General features: G+C 45.7%; 1 protein-coding gene across 1 annotated transcript in view; it reads left to right on the plus strand.

Annotated features, from left to right (window-relative positions):
- Nucleotides 1-3,554: 3,554 nt before the first annotated feature.
- The window catches only part of LOC308150254 (uncharacterized protein), a gene marked incomplete at both ends in the record, with an annotated part of 95,890 nt that continues 77,472 nt past the window's right edge, over nucleotides 3,555-21,972 (plus strand). The window contains 8 exon segments of the mRNA XM_080523105.1: nucleotides 3,555-3,633; nucleotides 4,625-4,849; nucleotides 9,703-10,525; nucleotides 12,827-13,047; nucleotides 20,323-20,445; nucleotides 20,688-20,842; nucleotides 21,189-21,529; nucleotides 21,668-21,799. Of these exon segments, the coding sequence (XP_080379231.1) occupies nucleotides 3,555-3,633; nucleotides 4,625-4,849; nucleotides 9,703-10,525; nucleotides 12,827-13,047; nucleotides 20,323-20,445; nucleotides 20,688-20,842; nucleotides 21,189-21,529; nucleotides 21,668-21,799 (2,099 nt within the window).

Consider the following 21,972-nt stretch of genomic DNA (forward strand, 5'->3'; position numbering starts at 1 on the left):
AGCACCAGCGGAACCCGGAAGAACGCCAGTCTATCTCTGAGCAGAACCACGGAGAGATGGAAGAACTGATCCCAGACCAGTCTGAGAGGGATCAGGGTCACCAGGCAGCAGACAGAGGTGCAGTCACACTGGCCGGAGATCAGGTCTTTGACCAGCATGACAAAGACGTGGTGGATCTGACCCACGACCAGTCTGAGAGGGGCTACATTGACCAGGCAGCAGACACTAAGGCAGTCAAACTGACCGGAGATCAGATCTTTGACCAGCACGACAAAGACAAATTAACGCAGGTATAGTGGCTGCAGCAGGGGAGGCGATACCGAAATCAGGGCCAAGGCAAATGAATAGAAGAGTACCGTGGTGGTCAAAAGAATGCAAAGATTCTGTTAAAATAAGGAATGGAGCATTTAGGAGATTGAAGAATCTCCATAACTTTCAGCTACTGACTGAATATAAGAGAGCACAGGCACTAGTAAGGAGAGCTGTTAGGAAGGCAAAGAGGGAGCACTGGAGAAAGTTCTGTGACTCTGTGGGACGTACTACTCCAATAGGGCAGGTGTGGGGAATGGTTAAAAATATGAAAGGGATAGGGAGGAAATATGGGTATCCTATGCTTATTGAAGGTGATGATGTTATTGTTACAAGCAAAGAGAAAGCTGAAGTCATTGCTAGAACATTGGTTAGGGTACATAGCTCTGACAACTTAAGTCTGGAAGAGAAGAAAGGGAGGGAAGAGACTATGTTAAGGTATCCTGATGTAGATGTGAGGGTGGATGGAGTAGAGGGCAGCTTGGATGCATTGTTCACTAGAGCGGAACTACTTAAGGTGCTGAGGAAGTTAAAGAAATCTGCTCCAGGGAGGGACTCTATCTGTTATATCATGTTGGAGAAACTGAGTGATAAAGGGAAAGATGTTCTGTTGATGCTGTGCAACAACATTTGGGTAGAGGGAGTGATTCCCCAGGGGTGGAAAGAGTCCTTAATTGTGCCAATTAGAAAACCAGGTAAAGATCCCCACAATCCAAGCAGCTATAGGCCAATTGCATTAACCTCCCAGGTGGGAAAAACTATGGAGAAAATGATAAATGACAGGTTAACCTACTGGGTGGAATCAAAAAATCTGCTACAGAGTTACCAGAGTTGATTTAGAAGAGGGAGAGGTACTATGGACCCTGTTATATGCTTGAAGGATGACATTAGAAGAGCTCAAGTAAACAAAGAGGTAGTGGTAGCAGTCTTTTTTGATATTGAGAAAGCATATGATATGATGTGGACAAAGGGCCTGTTGATAAAACTGCAGGAAATGGGGGTTGGGGGCAGAATGTTCAGGTGGATTAAGGATTTTTTGTATGAAAGGAGCCTGAGGGTTAAAATTGATGGGGAGGTCAGTGCTAGATATATAGCAGAGAATGGAACCCCCCAGGGAAGCATTGTAAGCCCCTTATTGTTCGATATTATGATCATATTTTTAAAAATGTACAGGGAACTGACGGAGTGGCTTTGTTTGCTGATGATGGTGCTATGTGGAAGAAGGGGAGGAATGTAGGTTTTATTGTTAAGAAAATGCAGAATGCAGTTAATGAAGTCCAGCAATGGGCTGTACAGTGGGGATTTAGGATTTCGGTAGAGAAGACCAAGGTTATGTTTTTCTCAAGGGGGAACATTGGTCCTGAATTTAAAATTCAGTTGGCAGGCAGAGAGTTGGAAAGAGTTGAGGTTTTTAAATACCTCGGGATGTGGTTTGATAAGAGGTTAACTTGGGCCTTCCACATACAGGAGATGGAGGCTAAATGCAAGAAAGTTTTAAATATAATGAGGTGCTCGTGTGGTAGTTGAGTGGGGTGCGTCTGGGTCTGCATTGAGAGCAATCTACACTGGCATGATGAGATCAGTATTTGATTATGGCTGTGTGGTTTATGTGTCAGCGTCTAAATCCACATTAAGGAAACTTGATATGTTGCACAATCAAGCTCTGCGCATTTGTAGTGGATTAGCTAAAACTTCTCCGATAGCAGCAATCCAGGTAGAGGTGGGCGAGATGCCTTTGCATTTGAGAAGAGACCAGCTTGCTCTGGTATATTGGGCTAACCTCAAGGGACACAGTGGGGACCATATTGAACAGCCAGTCCTGAGGGATTGCCAAGAGAGGCTGTATGAGGGAGGGAAAAGCTTTGGGTGGACAATCCAACATAAAGTAGTAAATATGAGCATAAGCAATTTTAATATCAGCCCCACGGTGGCATTCCCTGCAGTCCCCCCCTGGACATTTGAAGAGGTGACAGTAGATTTAGGACTGCTTGAAGCAAAACAGGAAGGGGGAGTAGATAAATGGAGGGTACAGGGATGCATTAGGGAACAGTATAATCAGAGGTTGATTATCTTTACAGATGCATCAAAAAGGAGTGATGGGAGGGTGGGAGTAGCTCATGTGATACCGGAAATGGGTCTGGCTATAACAAAGAGGCTGACGGATAATTTGGCGGTTTACACAGCAGAACTTTTAGCCATATGGTTTGCCCTGTTATGGGTTGAAAGTGTTGGGTGTAACAGGCAAGCAGTAATAGCATCTGACTCCAGCTCTGCTCTTTTAAGTATGCAAAATGCATACTCAGCATCCAGGATGGATATTATTTTAGAAATGTTACAATTAGCAAGTGGGATGTTAAAGGCAGGTTTTAAATTTTCTTTCCTGTGGGTGCCAGCTCACATAGGGGTGGAGGGAAATGAGTTGGCTGACACCTATGCCAAGAAAGCAGTAGAAAAAGAGAGAGTGGAGGTGGAAATTAAATACAGTAAGGCAGAGGTAAAAAGTATTATAAAGGCAAAATCGTATGAGAAATGGCAGTATATTTGGAACAGTGGGACCTCTGGGAGACACCTTTTTTATTTTCAACCAAAAGTGAGGGTGGATAATAGTACATGCAGGTCCAGGCGTGAAGAGGTGGTGCTGGCCAGGTTAAGGATTGGACATACCAATTTAAATAGTACCCTGTTTTTAATAAACAAGCATGCAGATGGCAACTGTGAGCAGTGTCTATGGAATAGACCAGAAACAGTGGAACATGTTTTAATACACTGCCAAAAGTATCATAACGAAAGGCGTAGGTTTATTGCTCAGGTGGAGGAAAATAAAGAAGTATTTGAGATGAAATATATTTTACAGAGAAGGGAAGAGAAGATTTTAAAGTTGTTGTTTTTCTTTTTAAGGGAAACAGGGCTTTTAAAAATAATTTAAGTTAGTAAAGTTAAGAAGCAAGTCCTGTGCCACACTCCAGTCCAGCGGTGGCGGTAATACACCATGTGGTTGTCAACCGCCAATTGAAAAAAAGAAGAAGAAGAAGAAGAAGAATGTCAACGATGCATTACCGCCCCCCACTGGACTGGAATGTGTACCATTTTCTCCCAATGGCCCGAGGCTAGGGCGGTTGGCATGGTAACGCTTGTATTAGTCCTTTGGCATAGTTAGCAAACTAGCTAACAATAAACGTCATCGGGAAGCTACCTGTAAATTAGTCTACTCTGACTTGCCAGCTACTATTTGTTAGCTAGCAAGGATGAAGAAGAGGGTTGAGAAAGTAGTGAAAGAGAAAGACAGGCCGAATTCTGTTGAAGAGAAGCCCTCAAAAACAATGGGTAAGTCGTGATGTCGAGATGAGGTATATAGACCAGCGACCCGGTTAGTAGAGTACGAGCACTCATGCCACTATATGTACATTCTTAGATGAGGCAATAGGCCTTTTCATCTTTCACCATTTATACTCACTTATGTAGGCTACAGTACAGACAACTTTTAGTTTAAGTTTTTAGTATTTTTTTCCTAGCACCAGGGGAGCCCCCCCCCCTAAATTTCGTTGTATGGTACCTGTACTGTATTAATGACAATAAAGACCATTCATTCATTCATTCATTCAACTTTTAGCCTTAAGTATGTATTGAAAATGAGAGTGCCTTTATCTCTTATCATTATTTTAAATATATCATGTGAGTGTTAGGACAACATGTATGACTATAACTACATTGGGTTAGACTTGTGGAAACCAACCGCTTAGCATTTCTAAGGTGTCAGGATGTACAGGTGTAAGACCATACTAGAATGCTTCTGAGGCTGTAAACATACAAATGTTTAACCCTTCATATATAACATTGGTCACACAGTGACCACACCCTAACCCTAACCCTTCATATATAACATTGGTCACACAGTGACCACACCCTAACCCTAACCCTTCATATATAACATTGGTCACACAGTGACCACACCCTAACCCTAACCCTTCATATATAACATTGGTCACACAGTGACCACACCCTAACCCTAACCCTTCATATATAACATTGGTCACACAGTGACCACACCCTAACCCTAACCCTTCATATATAACATTGGTCACACAGTGACCACACCCTAACCCTAACCCTTCATATATAACATTGGTCACACAGTGACCACACCCTAACCCTAACCCTTCATATATAACATTGGTCACACAGTACTTAAGGGTAAGCCTGTGCCCCCTACAGGTCCATCACGCCGCCAGCAGAGGAGACTACAGTTCGTGTCTCCTCCCCCCCCCGCACCCGCTCTTCTCCCCCCCCCCCCCCCCCCCCTCTGTGCTTGTAATAGGCTCGTCCATGGTCCGCCATGTTGCAGTCCTGAAGGCCAGAACCCACTGCATCCCAGGTGCCAAGGTGAGGGACGTCGCCGCGGTCGTCCCGATGCTGGTGGATGATGCCCCCCCCCAGGTCACCTCCGTCATCGTCCACGTGGGTGCCAACGACATCGGACGGGAGAGGTCGGAGGAGCTGAAGGAGGACTTCCGAGCCCTCATCGCCACCGTCGAGGGCACAGGTAAGACCTGCATCATCTCGGGCCCCTTCCCGAGTCCCAGGTATGGCGACACCAAATACAGTAGAATTCGAAGTCTTCACCTTTGGTACAGGGATACTGCTGTCATATGAAAATCCCATTTATAGACAATTTCACCACGTTCTTTAACCGTAGTGAGCTGTTTGCCAAACAGGTATGGTGCCCGCCTGCTGTCGATGTCCATGGACCTCGCTGTCCAGCCCTGGACCTGGCCGGTGCCCTGTCAACGCTGATGTGGGATGAGTCCGATCCTTTCCTCTAACACCAAACATGCCATCCAGACTATTGTCTCCCATCGGACTCCCTCCACCACAAATAAGGTAATACATGGCGCAAATTTGAGAAATGTATTACCCATTTCATTAAGTATGCCCTCGAGTCAGTCCCAGTGTCAAAATGACATCTCCATGGCAATTTTGAATATCAGGTCCCTATCGAACAAAAAAACATTTATCATAAATGAGCTCATTTGTGATAGAAAACTCGACTGTATGCTACTCACAGAAACCTGGTTAGATACAAATGGAGCAGCAGCCCTTATTGAGGCATCTCCCCCCAACTACAGTTTTTTCCAATCAATCAGAAATGGAAAAAAGGGGGGAGGAACAGCTACCATAGCTTCAAATAACCTAAACTGCAGGAGCATATCCTTTGATATATTCTCCTCCTTTGAATATCATGCCACAGTTATGGCATGCCAACCACCTATTCTTACGGTAACTGTATACAGGCCGCCGAAACCAGCCCCTACTTTCCTACCTGACTTCTCTGAGTTCCTATCCATTATCCATCCAAACTATGATAGGATTATTATCACTGGTGATTTTAACTTTCATGTTGATAATGGGGCTGACTTGAGGGCTAGGGAGTTTATTGACCTCTTGGAATCTATGGATTTTGTCCAACATGTCAATGAACCCACTCACAATCATGGCCATACCCTTGATCTTGTGATTACAAAGGGTCTTGAGGTCTCAATATCAGGTATCAGCGACCTGGCCCTCTCTGACCATTTCTGTATTTTCTTTACCATTGTAACACGTAAAGCTGAAAGCAATGCTGAACGTGTTGTTAAAAAACGTTATCTTACCCCTGCAGTGGCTGAGAATTTCAAAGCTTTAATGAACAGTAATCACACAACTCCCACGTTGTGTGAAAACGACTTAGTAATTACCTTTAACAATAAAGTAAAAATGGCCCTAGACTCCCTGGCACCTACCAAATTAAAAAAGTTTGGAGCCAAGAGGAGAGCACCATGGCGAAACAGTGAAATAAATCTCCTAAAGAGAACATGTAGGAAAGCTGAGCGCAGATGGAGAAAGAGCAAATTACAGATTGATCAGAATATTTTTAAAGAACATCTATCTGCCTTTAACTTGGCAATGCGAAATGCTAGAAAAAAATCACTTCTCAAAGATAATATCTACAAACAAGAATAACCCCAGGGTCTTGTTCTCGACAATTGATTGCCTTGTAAACCCTGCTCCTAAAACTCTAGACGGCGCAGCCTCTGTCACCAAATGCGAGGAATTTGCAGCCCACTTCAGGGATAAGATAACAAATATTAGAATGTGTATTACTCAGGAAAGACTAGGTTTGTGTAGCACCACAGATCCGCCACCACAGAACATGACTATGAGCATGTTCACCATGATTAGTACGGAAACATTAGGTAAAATTGTGTCACAGCTTAAACCGTCTACGTGTCCTCTTGACCCTATTCCTACCACCTTTTTAAAGGACATTTTTGAATCTGTATCTGATGACATACTAGGCATTGTAAATCACTCCCTACAAAAAGGGATATTTCCAGCGGCGCTTAAAACTGCCCTGGTTAGACCCACCCTGAAGAAAAGTAACCTAGATCCTTCTGATCCAAAAAACTGTAGACCAATATCCAATCTCACTTTTCTAAGCAAAATTTTAGAAAAGGCAGCGTATAGACAGCTTCATGAATTCTTAGTCTTAAATAATAGGTATGACCCACTTCAGTCAGGTTTCCGATCATACCACAGCACAGAAACCGCTTTGCTTAAGGTAACTAATGACCTTAGGATAAATGCAGACTCGAAAAAACTCTCGATTCTTGTACTCTTAGACTTAAGTGCAGCCTTTGATACGGTAGACCATTCCATACTTATTGAGAGACTTGAAAACTGGGTTGGCCTCTCAGGTCCGGTCTTGAACTGGTTCAGGACTTACCTGGCTGACCGAGACTACTTTGTAGCCCTTGGTGACCATAAGTCAAAAAATTATAGCACAACCTGTGGAGTTCCCCAGGGGTCCATTTTAGGACCGTTGCTCTTTAGCCTATACATGCTACCCCTCAGTTCTGTTATCAAGAAGCATAGCGTTAACTACCACAGCTATGCTGACGACACTCAGCTTTATATCTCAGTAACTCCCAACGACTACAAGATGATTGACCACCTGATAGATTGTATTGCCGATATTAATATTTGGATGACACAAAACTTTCTCCAACTCAATCAAGAAAAAACAGAGGTATTGATCATTGGCGAGAAAACTGGGAGAGAGAAATTATCTGCACACTTGAAAACACTAGCTCTTAACACTAAGTGTCAGGCCAGGAATCTTGGTGTCATAATTGACTCAGATCTACATTTTGAAACTCATATTAATAATACTATTAAAACATCCTTCTACCATCTAAGAAACATCACTAAGGTACAATCATTTCTCTCCCAGGCAGACACTGAAAAATTAATGCATGCGTTTGTTACTAGTAGGCTAGATTACTGTAATGCTCTCCTGACAGGTCTCCCCCCAAAAATGATAAATAGACTACAAATGGTTCAAAATGCTGCTGCTCGTGTCCTTACTAGGACCAAACGAAGAGCGCACATCACACCTGTCTTGAGATCACTACACTGGCTCCCTGTCAGTCATAGAATAGACTTTAAGATCCTTTTACTAGTTTATAAATCACTTCACTGTGATGCACCCAATTACATGGTGGACATGCTCATAAGATACACACCAGCTAGACCCCTACGGTCTAGTGGCACGGAACTTTTAATAGTGCCAGAGGCTAGGACAAAGAGATTTGGAGGATCAGCTTTTAGCATATATGCTCCTAGATTGTGGAACACCCTACCTGAGGGCCTGAGGTTGTCTAAAACTCAGGACATTTTTAAGCGTGACCTCAAAACCTACTTATTCAATGTCGCCTTTTGATACTACGGGAGACATTGGACATTATAGAACTAGGATCACTAGGCCATTACACCATACTCGTGTTTTGAGATTTGTGTTGACAGGAAAATGGACCCGGGTGCTGATGAGGCACTGTCAACTCCAAATAGCACCTAGAGCAGTACTGGAACCAGTACAAGGGTGTACCAGGACCACCATCAGGTTGTATTGCTGTCATCTTTATTGTCTTTATTGTGTTGTTGCATCATAACTGTGCCTAAGATTCTCTTTTGGCAGGACCTGTGACCATCCGGATGCAGAACGATGCAAATATAACACTAAATTTATGGACAGAGTGTACGCCGATAATATGCAAGGAATTTTTCCTGGATACATGGTGTACAGGTTTTTGCCCTTGCTTGCTTGCTTTGTGCCGGTGGTCCTTGGCCTCCCCTTGGGGACCGCTGGGTACTGGTAGGCAAACTGGCTAGTAGTCGCTCTATTGGTAGAGGGCTGCAAGGGAATTTTTTCCTGGCTACATAGTATACAGGTTTTTACTTTTGCCTGCTCGCGGCTCTGTCAGTATTGATTGATTGACTGATTGACTGAACATTTTCATTGTGTGAAGCGCATTGAGTTGCATCTTGTAAGAAATGCGCTATACAAATACAATTTGATTTGATTTGATTTGATAAGGCCTCCATATGGCCTCTACTCCCAGAGGTCATTGATTATATCACGATGTTAGTCACAGCATTAATCATGTACTACTGTACTGTCTCATGTAAGCAAACTGTAGTTGAGAGCTCACAGGTAGCTAGCATCTCTATGGCCGGATCTTACCCTGGCCCTAGAGGCTGCAGTACCCGATCACTTGTCATCCGTCATGCGATCTCAATACTGGGACATCTTAGCAGAGTGATTTATCGATCTATCTATATATATACATAGTCACAAATGTATTTATATGCTAGTATTTTCTATTTGTCATTTTCTATCCTATTGGAACAGGTGAGGGAGGAAATGGACAATTCATTTTAAAACATGAATTATTGATGCTTGAATGCAAAACCAATTTGAAGTCCAGGCAATAAGTTTCTTTTGATTATGGCTGCATTCATAAATTCGCTCTGGAAATCTGATCAGCACTCATGGAATGCCTCTTGTCGAATCAAATTACTTGGTCCCTTAATGACGTTGAACCCAGTGTGCGGTCCGGCGCTCTCAGAGCGAATTTACAAATGCAGCCTATATAATACCAACTGACACTACATGAGTACAACTCATATACAATGGAACCCACGGCCCTACTCCGTAATCACATCACAGAGATATACAATTTTGATTGTGTTGTGAGCTTTGTAAAATGGAGCCTGTCACACGGCGTCAAGACACCATTTCCTATACAGGAGATAGTTAGCCTGCTACATGCTAAGCTTGCATGTCTGTACCATTTTAATGATCTAAAAACGAATAGCAGTTCTGTGCATGGATTTACATATACTCGCTATTTATCGCTGACCATTGTAAACAGGATTGCCCCCCCCCGTGACATGTATTGATTATCATTACTATCATAAGTTTGAGATGGTGTTATGCAAGACAAATCCCCCAGGTTTTTTAGTGTCTTTAAATGAATGTCATTAATAACTTTTATGTTCTCTCCCTTCGTCCTGCAGGGAGGAGGAAGGCGCGGGTCCACCGCCCCCGCTCGCCCATCTTTGAGGAGAAAGAGATCCCTCCCCTGGAGCTCCCCAGGACCTCGGAGGACCTCATGGTCCCCAGCCAGGAGCTGCTCAACGTGTCCTCCATCTACGAGGTGCTGCGCAACTTCAGCACGGTGCTGCGCCTCTCCCCGTTCTGCTTCGAGGACTTCTGCACGGCGCTGGTGGGCCCGGAGCAGTGCACGCTGATAGCCGAGACCAACATCTCTCTGCTCAAGGCCATCCTGCGCGAGGAGGACACCTCCAACACCACGTTCGGCCCCGCCGACCTCAAAGACAGCATCAACTCCACCCTCTACTTCATCGACGGCATGACCTGGCCCGAGGTGGTGCGGGCCTACTGCGAGAGCGACCGGGAGTACCACCACGTCCTCTCCTACCAGGAGCAGGAGGACTACCCGTACGGCCCGCTGGAGAGTAAGATCAAGGTGCTGCAGTTCCTGGTGGACCAGTTCCTCACCACCAACATCGCCCGCGAGGAGCTGATGTCCGAGGGGGTGTTGCAGTACGACGACCACTGTCGCGTGTGTCACAGGCTGGGGGACCTGCTGTGCTGCGAGACCTGCTCGGCCGTCTACCACCTGGAGTGTGTGAAGCCGCCCCTGGAGGAGGTGCCGGAGGACGAGTGGCAGTGTGAGATCTGCGTGGCTCACAAGGTGCCAGGGGTCACGGACTGCGTGACGGAGATGCAGAAGAGCAAGCCTTGCATCCGCCTGGAGCCCGTCGGCTACGACCGCCACCAGAGGAAGTACTGGTTCCTCAACCGGAGGATAGTTGTGTAAGTAACGACCCCCCTTCTCCCCTCCGTTCCACCAACAAAATCATGTATTGTACTACAGGGTTCTCCCCCGGGATTTTTTATCAAGGTGGCGCTGGATTGCGTTATCAAAACGACCCGTGTTCTTTCATGTCAAAATGCGCTTATCTACTACGTAATGACTTACCTGAGGTACATAACAACACTTTTGCTTTAAATTGGCGATTCGCTTGATCATTGGCGATCAACGATAGTTACTCTTTCTATCATTAGGCCTACTACATGTTCATTTGCTCTGAAATGTTCACAGTGGCAGAGCCAAGTCATTTTCTCCCCTCTTCTATTCTTAGGGGAGAAAAGTATGTAATATGTGCCTTCTATGTTTTTCGAGGCATCCAGTCACAGTGGGTGTATGTCAATGCCTGGAATAGAAATCTTTTGCAGTCGCCAAAATCATCTCTGCTGCAGGTTTTTTTCTGGCTTAAAATAAGGCTCAGGTGGTAGAAGAAGAAGTGAAGCACACACGCGTGAAAACTATCTCTGTGCGCCCGCAAGCCCAGAGTTGTTGTATGTTATAATAATGTTATAATCATTGGGCTGACATTATTGAGATGTAGAAAAACGGTTACTCTCGGTCTCGTTTTTTTTTTCATGCTTTTTATTGGTTTGACAAAGAAAGTTATTTTATTACCTTTGTAAAGACGCAGTATTATGTACCCTAACTAGTGAGAGAGATTATGTTTTTCCCTCATAGTACCTTGGGATTTATTGCCTTCTCTCTCAAAAAACCCAGAGTTGTTTTTTCTGGTTGGTGGTGTGAGATTGTTTTTCACAGTTACTGTGACGGGGGGACAAAAATAGCATGAATCTCCCGTAAAAAATTTTTTTGTTTACCTTACTGTTACCGGTTCAGCCGTGTGCGTGAGTGAAAAGTAGACCTACATGTTTCATGCCACAGATGTTGAGTGATGACAGTCAGTCTAAACGTGTCCAGATAAGCTCAGGATTGCAGCATAACAGTGTTATAAGGCTGTGAATTGTGTTCGTTGCTGCGGAGCACATAAAGCTCCTGTTTGTGAACGTCACCACAAAGTCTCACAAGCATCCTTCATCAAGCAGAGCAGTCCAGACTGCTAAGGCTAGTTACTAGCTACGATATTGGCTAAATTAGACTAAACTAAAGTAACCAGTGCGCTCCCTACTGTTCGGGGCCAATAAACTGGAAAGTTAACATTATCTATGTCCCATAAGGGCTCGACGCAAATGAGTTAGACAAATGTGAAAAGAAATGTAAATGCATGGACTATTTTTAACAGTTTTTTTACATTGTGTTTCTTGCGTGATTTCTCATTGCCTGGTATCCCAGCTAGTCAGTCTGAATAAAAAAATTACTGGGTGTGATAATTGTGCTGATAATTACTCAATCTGAGAAGCCCATTTCCTTCCCTCCCCTCCTTGCTGCTATACATACTAGCAAGCTGCGTCCCTAAGGGGTCATTAGTGACATTATGAGATGTGTGATGTGTGATCGTTAACTACGCCCTTAGTGAGGGTGACACTCCTCCGGGCTTTCATCCTGTGCTCTGTCATGGCTGATTTTGTCCCTGAGAGTGAAGTGAATCTCTGCTGGAGTATCGGCCTTGTTCATCTATTTCGCCTCACCTCCTCTTGAGCATGTCTTCACACCGCCTGTAATTGGTTTAACCTCTCTTGTGAGACGCCTACAAGAGGGGCATCAAGTGGGCTGGAAGGCAGCAAAGACGTCCTGGTGGAATTTCAGCACAATGCCAATTAGTGTTGAGTAGCCCACTCAGTGTTGCTTTAGAACAATGAAAGGAGTTGGCATACGGGTGTGAAAGGCTGTGACCCAAGTGATTCAGTTTCTGCCTAAATTGGATAACGGCTGCCAAATAAACATAAAGAACAGCGTACTAACTACAGCGGATGATGTTGGAAGGTCTTTCCTTGACTTTCTTTAATCATTTAGCTGTATATAGGCTAATACTGTTACTGGCAAGAAGAAATTATTCATGCCTTATGACCCAGAAAACACGTAGCCTATTACTTCCCTTTGAAGCTTAGATTCATTTGTTTCCAAGGTGAATTAGATACCCACGTTGCAACATAATGCCAACGGGAAAATACGATTAGGCTCATCCCATCTCTTCAATCAGATCTTTAAGGCCGAAATATATTTTTTCATCAATAACGTACATGCATAAAATGTAAATGCCCATTTTTTGTAACTCAAGCCTTTGTTGTGAAGCTTGTTGTCATATAAGATCTTGGTGTATCTAACTGGTTATGAACCGTCTGTTCCAGCGAGGAGGACGGGGAGCACGAGAAGAAGAAGATGTGGTACTACAGCACCAAGGTGCAGCTGGGGGAGCTGCTGGAGTGCCTGGACCAGGAGTACTGGGAGAACGACCTGTGTGCCGTGCTGGAGGAGATGAGGGAGGAGGTGCACACTCACATGGACATCACAGAGGACCTCACCAACAAGGCCCGTGGCAACAACAAAGCCTTCCTCACCGCTGCTAACGGTAAGACTGGGCTTTCGGCTGCTGCTGCTGGTGGCTCTGAACTAATCCCTTGGAGAATGACTATGGCTTTAGTTGGGCTGTGTGTTGAAGGTTGCTGGTGAACACGTGGACGTCTGTTAGGGAGTTGAGCACCCTGGAGAGGGCAGTGTTGATGTTTTGACTCTCGGTGGTGCAGAGAATGAATGGAGCTCTACCACTCCTCTATGTTGACTGAGCTCCCTGTGGCTCAGTGTGGTCCTCTGTGTCTCAGTGTGGTCCTCTGTGTCTCAGTGTGGTCCTCTGGTCCTCAGTGTGGTCCTCTGTGTCTCAGTGTGGTCCTCTGGTCCTCAGTGTGGTCCTCTGGTCCTCAGTGTGGTCCTCTGTGTCTCAGTGTGGTCCTCTGTGTCTCAGTGTGGTCCTCTGGTCCTCAGTGTGGTCCTCTGTGTCTCAGTGTGGTCCTCTGGTCCTCAGTGTGGTCCTCTGTGTCTCAGTGTGGTCCTCTGTGTCTCAGTGTGGTCCTCAGTGTGGTCCTCTGTGTCTCAGTGTGGTCCTCTGTGGCTCAGTGTGGTCCTCTGTGTCTCAGTGTGGTCCTCAGGGTGGTCCTCTGTGTCTCAGTGTGGTCCTCTGTGTCTCAGTGTGGTCCTCAGGGTGGTCCTCTGTGTCTCAGTGTGGTCCTCTGTGGCTCAGTGTGGTCCTCTGGTCCTCAGTGTGGTCCTCTGTGGCTCAGTGGGTAGAGCATGGTGCTAACAACACTTAGGTTGTGGGTTTGATTCCTGCCGGGACCATATATACTGAAGAAAATGTTCACTGCAATGTAAGTCGCTTTGGATAAAAGCATCAGCTCAATGCTTTTCCCCTTAGTACCCAGACAGAAGTTTCATACACGTCATTTATAGATAAGTCTTCTTGTTGTGACTACTCGTAGCTTAAAAAAAAACAAGCATCGTATTGGTAATTTTTGTAGTTGCGTGTCGTTAGGAGAATCTCCTGACTGAGGGTCTTTCTGGTCTTCCATCTCGACCAGAGACAGTGAGGTGATGAATAGGTCTCGCTGGCGTGTTTATCATGCTTGTGAGCCCTTCTCCACGCTGCACTGCACCGCGCTACCTCCCCTTTGTTCATTAGAGCCGCAGCACAGCTGTTCCTCTCCCAGTATAAACCTTCGTTATGATAAACTACGGCTGCTTGGGGAACCGGGAATTGAAAATAATATATTTTTCATGCTCTTTTGTCGTGGCACTCTCACAGAAATATGTCTTCTGCTGGTTCATGTGTTGTACACACTCTAGCCTAGTCAATTGTACCTCACAGAATTCAGATTTTAAAGCTCTTTCAGCAGTTGTTTGTGGAGAATACAGGCCTAGTGTGGGTCTCTACTGTATGTTCTTATTGTCTTTGCACGTGGTATTTATTCTCGAACAAACAGAAGTTTCATACACGTAATTTCCAGACTATTGTTGCATTCTGCGGCTCACTGGAGCTACTAGCACGCCAGTGACACACAGGCAGGTGTTAATCTCGAGTTAATCTCGCTTTCAGTTTGAGTTGTCAGTGACAACTGGCTCTCTGAAAAGCCATTGTATCAATTTGTTACATAATGGCCAATGACATCGGTATTAATCTCTGTGGATGACTACTGATTAGGGGTGTAACGGATCACCTAACTCACGGATCGGATCGTGTCACGGTTTTTGAGTCGCGGATAGGATAATTTTTCGGATCAACACAAAACATTTTTGTTTTTATAAAAACTGCTTTTTCCTTGAATTCTGTAAAAACACCACTTTTACTATGTGACAAAAACCAACAACATTCAAGATGTCAAAACTGGTAATATATATATATATATATATATATATATATATATATATATATATATATATACTGTATATACATACCAGGGTTTCCGTTAGAAAAATTTGCCGCCGGACATCGTGTCCGGGAAGATTTCGATTTACCGGACAAACGTGAATTATTCCGGTCATCATATTAAAATATAATAAAAAAATTTTTTTTCAAAATCATATTTTTTTTTCTCCAAATCTAATATAGCTGTTTGTCGCGGTGATTACTGTTGTGTAGCGGCCTATATATGCCATTTAATGTCTATTTCTCATCCGATACGATTAGATGCGAGCTATATAATAATATAACATGATTCGCATGCGCGCTATGCCATTATGTCCAGCGCTGAACGGGCGCCTCACTGGGAACTGAACAGACAGCATCGATCAATGAACGGACTCCACATTACGTTAACTGAAGTTTGTTAAATTGTTTGGGATTAATGTGAGTTTTCAATTTTCTCTTTCCAGTTTTACCCTTTTAAAAAAAATATATCAATAAAACAACGTCATTTCTATAACCAGGGGGGTGTTCCATCGACGTCGCTGGAGGAAAGTCTGGGCTTGTTTTGACAAGTCTCGCGAGATCTATCAAGCTATGCCTGGACCTTTTTAAGAGTCTCGCGGGACTTGGCGAAGTGGGCCTAGGTTTTCCTTTGGCGACGTTGATGGAACACCCCCCAGGTCTCGCTGGTTGGGAAGGCATTTTCGTTTAGCTGCCTGTCAAATCATACTTAGGGGATAGCCCTGTAAGCTCATACGGGTCTGTATGTCGTCCTGAAGACCGGCTGTTAGATCATATAGCTGAAGTTTGTCTCCATCTTACAACACTACTTTACATTGTTAGCAGGCTCATAAAACAAGCCGTGTTAGTTGACTAGCGATGTGTCATTGATTTTCGACAACGCGGAAATGTATTCACATTTTTCGAAAGAAAAGTCAAAGCATTAGAAGTTTAGAACGTAGAACGGAACATCGCACGCGCGCGGAAAGCCACCGGCCCCGATTTGGCCAGAACTTTTTTTTCCGTCAGGAGATTTTCTTTTTGTTGCTTGAATCCCTGGGCTCCCCCGCACACCGTGATTTAATTCGCACACTGTCTTAGTGTAAATGTTGTCCGTTTCGTTTGTTATCCTTGTTATTGTGCGATAAAGATAAGGCTTTTCGCTTCGGGCCACCATTTTCAGCTGGGCACCGGACACACACACACCCGTGCACGCGCGGCACTGCCCGAGAGAGAAGGACCCGCCCCCTTTGGTTAGCCTATAGGCTGGCTGGAGGGGGCGGGTCCTTCTCTCTCGGGCAGTGTGTGTGTGTGGGTGTGTGTGTGTTTGGTGCCCAGCTGAGAATGGTGGTGATTATTTTCACCGGACATTTTGTCCGACGAGTTTTCAGTTTGTCGGACTTCAACAAATGTTACCGGACAAAGACCGGCAATTACCGGTTAACGGAAACCCTGATACATACATATATATAATATATATATATAACATATTCTACACTCAAACATTACATAATTATACTGAAATACACTCAATTTAAATGATAGGAGAGAGCCTGGTTGCAGCAGTGAGTCACTGGGCTCTTTAAAGCAGATGAATAAACATGTTTTATGCCACTTTTAACTAAATAATAAAGTGAACCCTTATTTTGAACATAGTATGAAAAAAATGCCTACATTATCAGAAGTTGTCGAGCTACCTTTTTCGTGCCTCCCGTCATAGTTGACAGAGAAGCCAAAGTGCTCCCATACATGGGATTTAAATGACGAGGGAGGCATTTCGAGTTCTTCTCCGCCGAACAACGTAACTAGCACTCGCCATGATACACTTGGGCCGCGTTCGTAAATTCGCTTTGAGAGCGCCGGAGCGCACACTGGGTCCGACGTCATAAAGGGACCAAGTAATTTGATTGGACAAGAGGCGTTCCTTGAACGCTGATCAGATTCCAGAGCGGATTTACGAACGCAGCCTTGTTGTTGTGGATTCCCAGCTTCACGTGTAGTGAGCAAACAACGGATTCTTTTTCTTTCGCATTATCAACCTATCATTGCGCTTTAGAGTAAAACAAAGCCAGCAACTGTCGCGTCTATCTTTTCATGGCAACTCTACATTGTGATTTACAAGAGATATTAACTAATATTAAGTAATATTATTACTTGTTAACCAAGTATGTTTTGCAATTTTGCAATTGATCCGCGGTACACATGTGTGCCGAACCATGGAGGGCGATCCGTACGGATCACGGATTATCCCGTTACAGCCCTACTACTGATTGTAGTATTGTTAGTGGTTGTGTATGTTACCTGTCACAAGCCTTTGTCACTCACTTGTCTTCACACCATTTCATAGGATTGCATCAAGCAGTGCAGCGTTAAGCGCAGGTGCGATCTGTAAGATGGAGATGTTGATGTGGCTGAAGGCTGTGTGTGAGGTAAACCTTCTGGTGTGGTGATAAGAGCCAGCCTGGCAAGCTTAGCTGTCTGTTACAGGGTGTTCTTGGAAGTATTTCAGCCACCACTGCGTATGTTCCTCTCCAATATCCGTTTTATCATCTTGTTTGCGATTCTTTTCAATTGCTTCGGAGAGCAATTTTCAGAAGGCGAGTGTTGAAAGCGACTGTGGTTTAAAACTTCATTATGTATTTAATGAATGAATGAATGAATGAATGAATGGTCTTTATGGTCTTTATTGTCATTGCTACAGTACAGGTACCAAACAACGAAATTTAGGAGGGGTGGCTCCCCTGGTGTTAGGAAAGAAGAAAAAAAACTTTAAAAAAAAAACACAAGAAGGGAAGGAGCTGGTTTACATAAATAAAGGCTATGTACACTATCCACTATACTATACTGTCAGATAGACGACTAGGGTTGTCATATTGCACAATAGTGTTATTGCACATTTATTTAAAGTGTCGCAGTTTGCAGGCTTGAAATGTACATATTTGTGCCTCAGCACTACACCTGATTTTTTCAGTCCAGCAGCTGCCATCAATCCGTCCAGACTGTCCAGGGCCCAGAACCTAGGTCTTTGCTGTGTTCAGGGCCTGGACGGCCCTGTGGTAGAAGCTGTTCTTCAGTCTGTTTGTCCTTGCGGCCATGGTCCTGAACCGCCTTTTCGAGGGCAGCCGGGTAAAGTGTTCGTACCCAGGGTGGGTTGGGTCCCTGGAGATCTTGGAGGCCTTCCTGAGACAGCGTGTGTTGTACAGCTCTTCCAGAGAGGGGAGGGGGGCGCCGGTGATCTTCTGGGCTGTTCTCACGACTCTCTGTAGCGCATTTCTCTCCGCGGTTGTGCAGCTGGAGAACCAGTTGCAGATGCCGTAGGTGAGGATGCTCTCCACTGCGCCGCGGTAGAAGGTCACCAGTATCTCCTGCTTGTTGTTTAATGGCATCCTGTAGTACAGCAACACCCAGGACAGCACTCCCCCTAAACCAGACACCCCAAACCCCACAGAGGGGGCCTGCCCCGCCCCGCTTGAGAGCTGTGGGGGGGGGGCCCTACGGAGCCTGAGCAGGAGCGGACAGGTACATGGGGAAGAGTCACGCAACCACCAGCATGTCCTCCCAGCCTTTCAACCCCGCCCCCCCCTCTTCCCTAGTCATACCCTGCTGCACGTTTGCAAGTCATCTGTCTCGTGCTCTGGCTGACTGCCCCCAAAGCATCCATCCACAGCAGTGTTTCCTCCAGGATTTTTCACATTAGTGGCGGAGCGCTTATCTTGCGCACACATTTTCTTCCCGCGTGCACGCGCATAAAACGCCCACTGGCGCTCAAAACAAAGACGTGGTTTCACCCAAAACTAGTATAGAGGGTGGCAACAATTATAATTTCTTAAATAGCGGTTAAGTCATTAAAGCCGAGCAGGTGATTTTATATAGAAGCTGATCAAATACCAACATATCCTACAGCTGCAGCGGAACATGCGGAACGCGCATTACACACACACACACACACACACACACACACACACACACACACACAGAAAGATCAATACGAAGTAGGCCTACGTGAGAGTACACGCACAGAACCGGCTAACGTTACTCATTAACTGTTTACACAAGTAAAATCACAGTGTGACAGTCAGATGGAGCATTCGGTAAACAACAACAGCAAGGTAATGCTATCAGCTGAGTTAAAAAAAAAAAACTCTTACCTCTGAGGACACCAACATGAGCCCTGCTTACCCGTACCTCCGCCGTTCTGTTCGTGGTGATTTTAGAAGCAATAGATTATTTTTGCCCCGCGCATATTGCTATGAATAGTTCGATCTCCACACATGAGTCGGCGATGTTGTCATTTAGCCAGCTCTCAGAGAAGCACATCAGGCTGCACTCCCGATACACTGAATGATGCATCACGAGTGCCTCCAACTCGTCACATTTGTTGGGTAAGGAGTTAACATTTCCCATTACGATTGATGGTAGAAACGGCTTGTATCTCCACCGCCTCCTCGATTTAGCTTTTAGCTTCGCTCCAGCTTTGCACCCCCGGTATTTCTTCCGTAGTTCCTTCGGTAATGAGTGTTTGAAACCCTCATGTTTTGCAGTCTCTCTTAGTGCAAAGAGGGCACTTCTGGTATAAACAACTCTGGCTGAGGTTGTAACATTAGACATTATACAACAAAAAACCGACAAACATTTAAAACAGAGCAGCGAGACCTGCTGCCGCTTAGAACGGCGCAACGTGCCGACGTCAGCTACCACCGCATTTAGTTGACCATGAACATCAGAGACATACATTACGAATGTTCATTTAAAATACTCTATAGTGAGCACTGGTATAAGAACATGAACCAGAGAACAGCAGTAAATGCAATAACCCACAGTCGTCGCTGATGATGTTCCGTTTTCGATTAGGATACGGGATTAAAGGCACCGGCGACGGGCTAAGAGAGAGAGAGAGAGGAGAGGGATTTCCTGAAATCCAAATGTCCCGCTAAATTCGGACCAATCACAAAGCTGTTTTGAAAGCGCGTCGCCTCGCGCCGCGCGCCTGTTGAGAGTCTCGATTGCAGTGCGAACACAAACGACGAGGTTAATTGCAACATTGTAACATATTGTAAATAACTACCGCTAAATCGTAACGAAATGTTGGTCTGGAAGCGGCCTAAATCTAGCTTCAATCTGCTTTTTTTCTGTTCTCCGGTCATAATAACTCGCTGCCTTTCTGCGCAGCCTGAATCAAAGTGGACTGTCTGAATCATTTGGTGGCGGAGGAAATTCTTTGGTGGCGGCCCGCCACGAATAAATGCATATAGAGGAAACACTGCACAGAGATCATAATCCAGTCTGGTAGTTCTCCGTCATTCCCACCCTGTGGCCCGGGCTTAGGATGTGATGGCGCAGAGTGCATTGCTGTGGAGGCACGGCTCTATATGCTTTCGGCTGCTACCATCGTGCCAGTTGACAGAACATGAGCAAGCTTATTCTCTAAATTGGCTGGTTACTCTGCAGTTAGGCAGATTATCCTCTTGTTTTGGTCTGTGTCTGCTGCCTCGGACGCCCCCGCGGGCCCCGTGGAGCCCGACCTCCTCGACAAGTCCTCTCAGTCCTCCTTCACCAGCCAGGACGACAGAGGTAGGCTACCGCCATCCTGTCACACCCACGTTGACCTTCTCGCTAATGCGTTTTTCAATTCAAAAAAGGGCCTTGAAAGCCAAGAGACGTTGGAGATGCTGCTCGATTCGGTACATCTTCGCCTCCACTGTACTGTGTCTTCGTCGGTGTTTGCGTTTGTCGTCATTGACTCCCTATCTTTCTGTTTCTCTGTCTCTTAACAACCGATGATCCCTGATACTTATCTGTTTCATGACCTGCAGGTGAAGGCAAGGAGAGGGTGAACGGCGAAGGGGCGGGGTCTGGACAGGGTCCCAACCGCGTAGTGACCCACCCGCCTAACCCGGATAGCAGGCCGAGCCCGCTGAAGGAGGGCAGCTCCCGGGACGGCAGCCCTACGCCCAGGGACGGCAAGGAGGTGAGACCCCAACCAGGTGTCCCTCACTCAGCCTGCTGCCCTGAGGGTTAATTCAGAGGCTAGTCTCTCACCTGGGGCCTCCTCTGCATTATTAGCATTGAATGGATACCAGTAGTCTAGTGTATGACTCACTGTGGTCTGTCCAGAGGTTGATGCTTAATCAGCAAATGTACCAGGACCTCTCAAATTGATTGACGCAGCCAGTCATCAAATTGAAGAATCCCATTGAAGTTGGTCATCTCCTCTTATCTCTGTGTCTGTTATCCTCTCTCTCTCTCTCTCTCCTCTCTCTCTCTCTCTCTCTGTCTCTCTCTCTCTCTCTCAGACGTCTCCCTCTTGTACCGAGGGTGAAGCCTCCCGCCCGGTCGCCGCCGCCAAGAAAGATTTGGCCGTGAAGAGTAACCTGAACAACTTCTTCAAACTGGGCCAGGAGGGGAAGTACCGGGTCTACCACAACCAGTACAGCACCAACACGCTGGCCCTCAACAAGCACCAGCACCGCGAGGACCACGACAAGCGGCGCCACCTCTCCCACAAGTTCAGCCTGACCCCCGCCGGGGACTTCAAGTGGAACGGCTCCATCCACGGCTCCAAGGTGCTGACCGTCTCCACGCTGAGGCTCACCATCCTCCAGCTGGAGAACAACGTGCCCGCCCCCTTCATGCACCCCAACTGGGCCTCTCACAGGTAGGCTACTGTCTAACAGCCCCCTTACTCTGTGGAGCAAATGTAGTGATGATCCCTGATGCGTTGGGAATTGGCAATGCAAGGAGGCCATGTCATTCCATCACACAATGACTTATTTCTCTCCCTGTGTATTTCCAGGACCAATTGGATCAAAGCTTTCCAGATGTGCAGTAAGCCCCGGGAGTTTGCCTTGGCTCTGGCCAATCTGGAGTGTGCCATCAAACCTGTAGTCATGTTGCCAGTCTGGAAAGATGCCCTTGGACACACCATGTAAGGACACCACCATGATGGGGGGGGGGGGTGACTGTCAGAAATCCGTCATTCTTTAACACATGGACCTTGCACATAACACCTAACATGTTGCTTTTAATAGGATAAGAGGTCGTTTTTGGAGGAAAAGCAAAAGCAGACTAATTATGATTTGCATCACCACTCTACTGCAT

Source organism: Nansenia antarctica (genome assembly GCF_963989245.1).
Source record: "Nansenia antarctica genome assembly, chromosome: 2".
NCBI classification, from domain to species: domain Eukaryota; kingdom Metazoa; phylum Chordata; class Actinopteri; order Argentiniformes; family Microstomatidae; genus Nansenia; species Nansenia antarctica.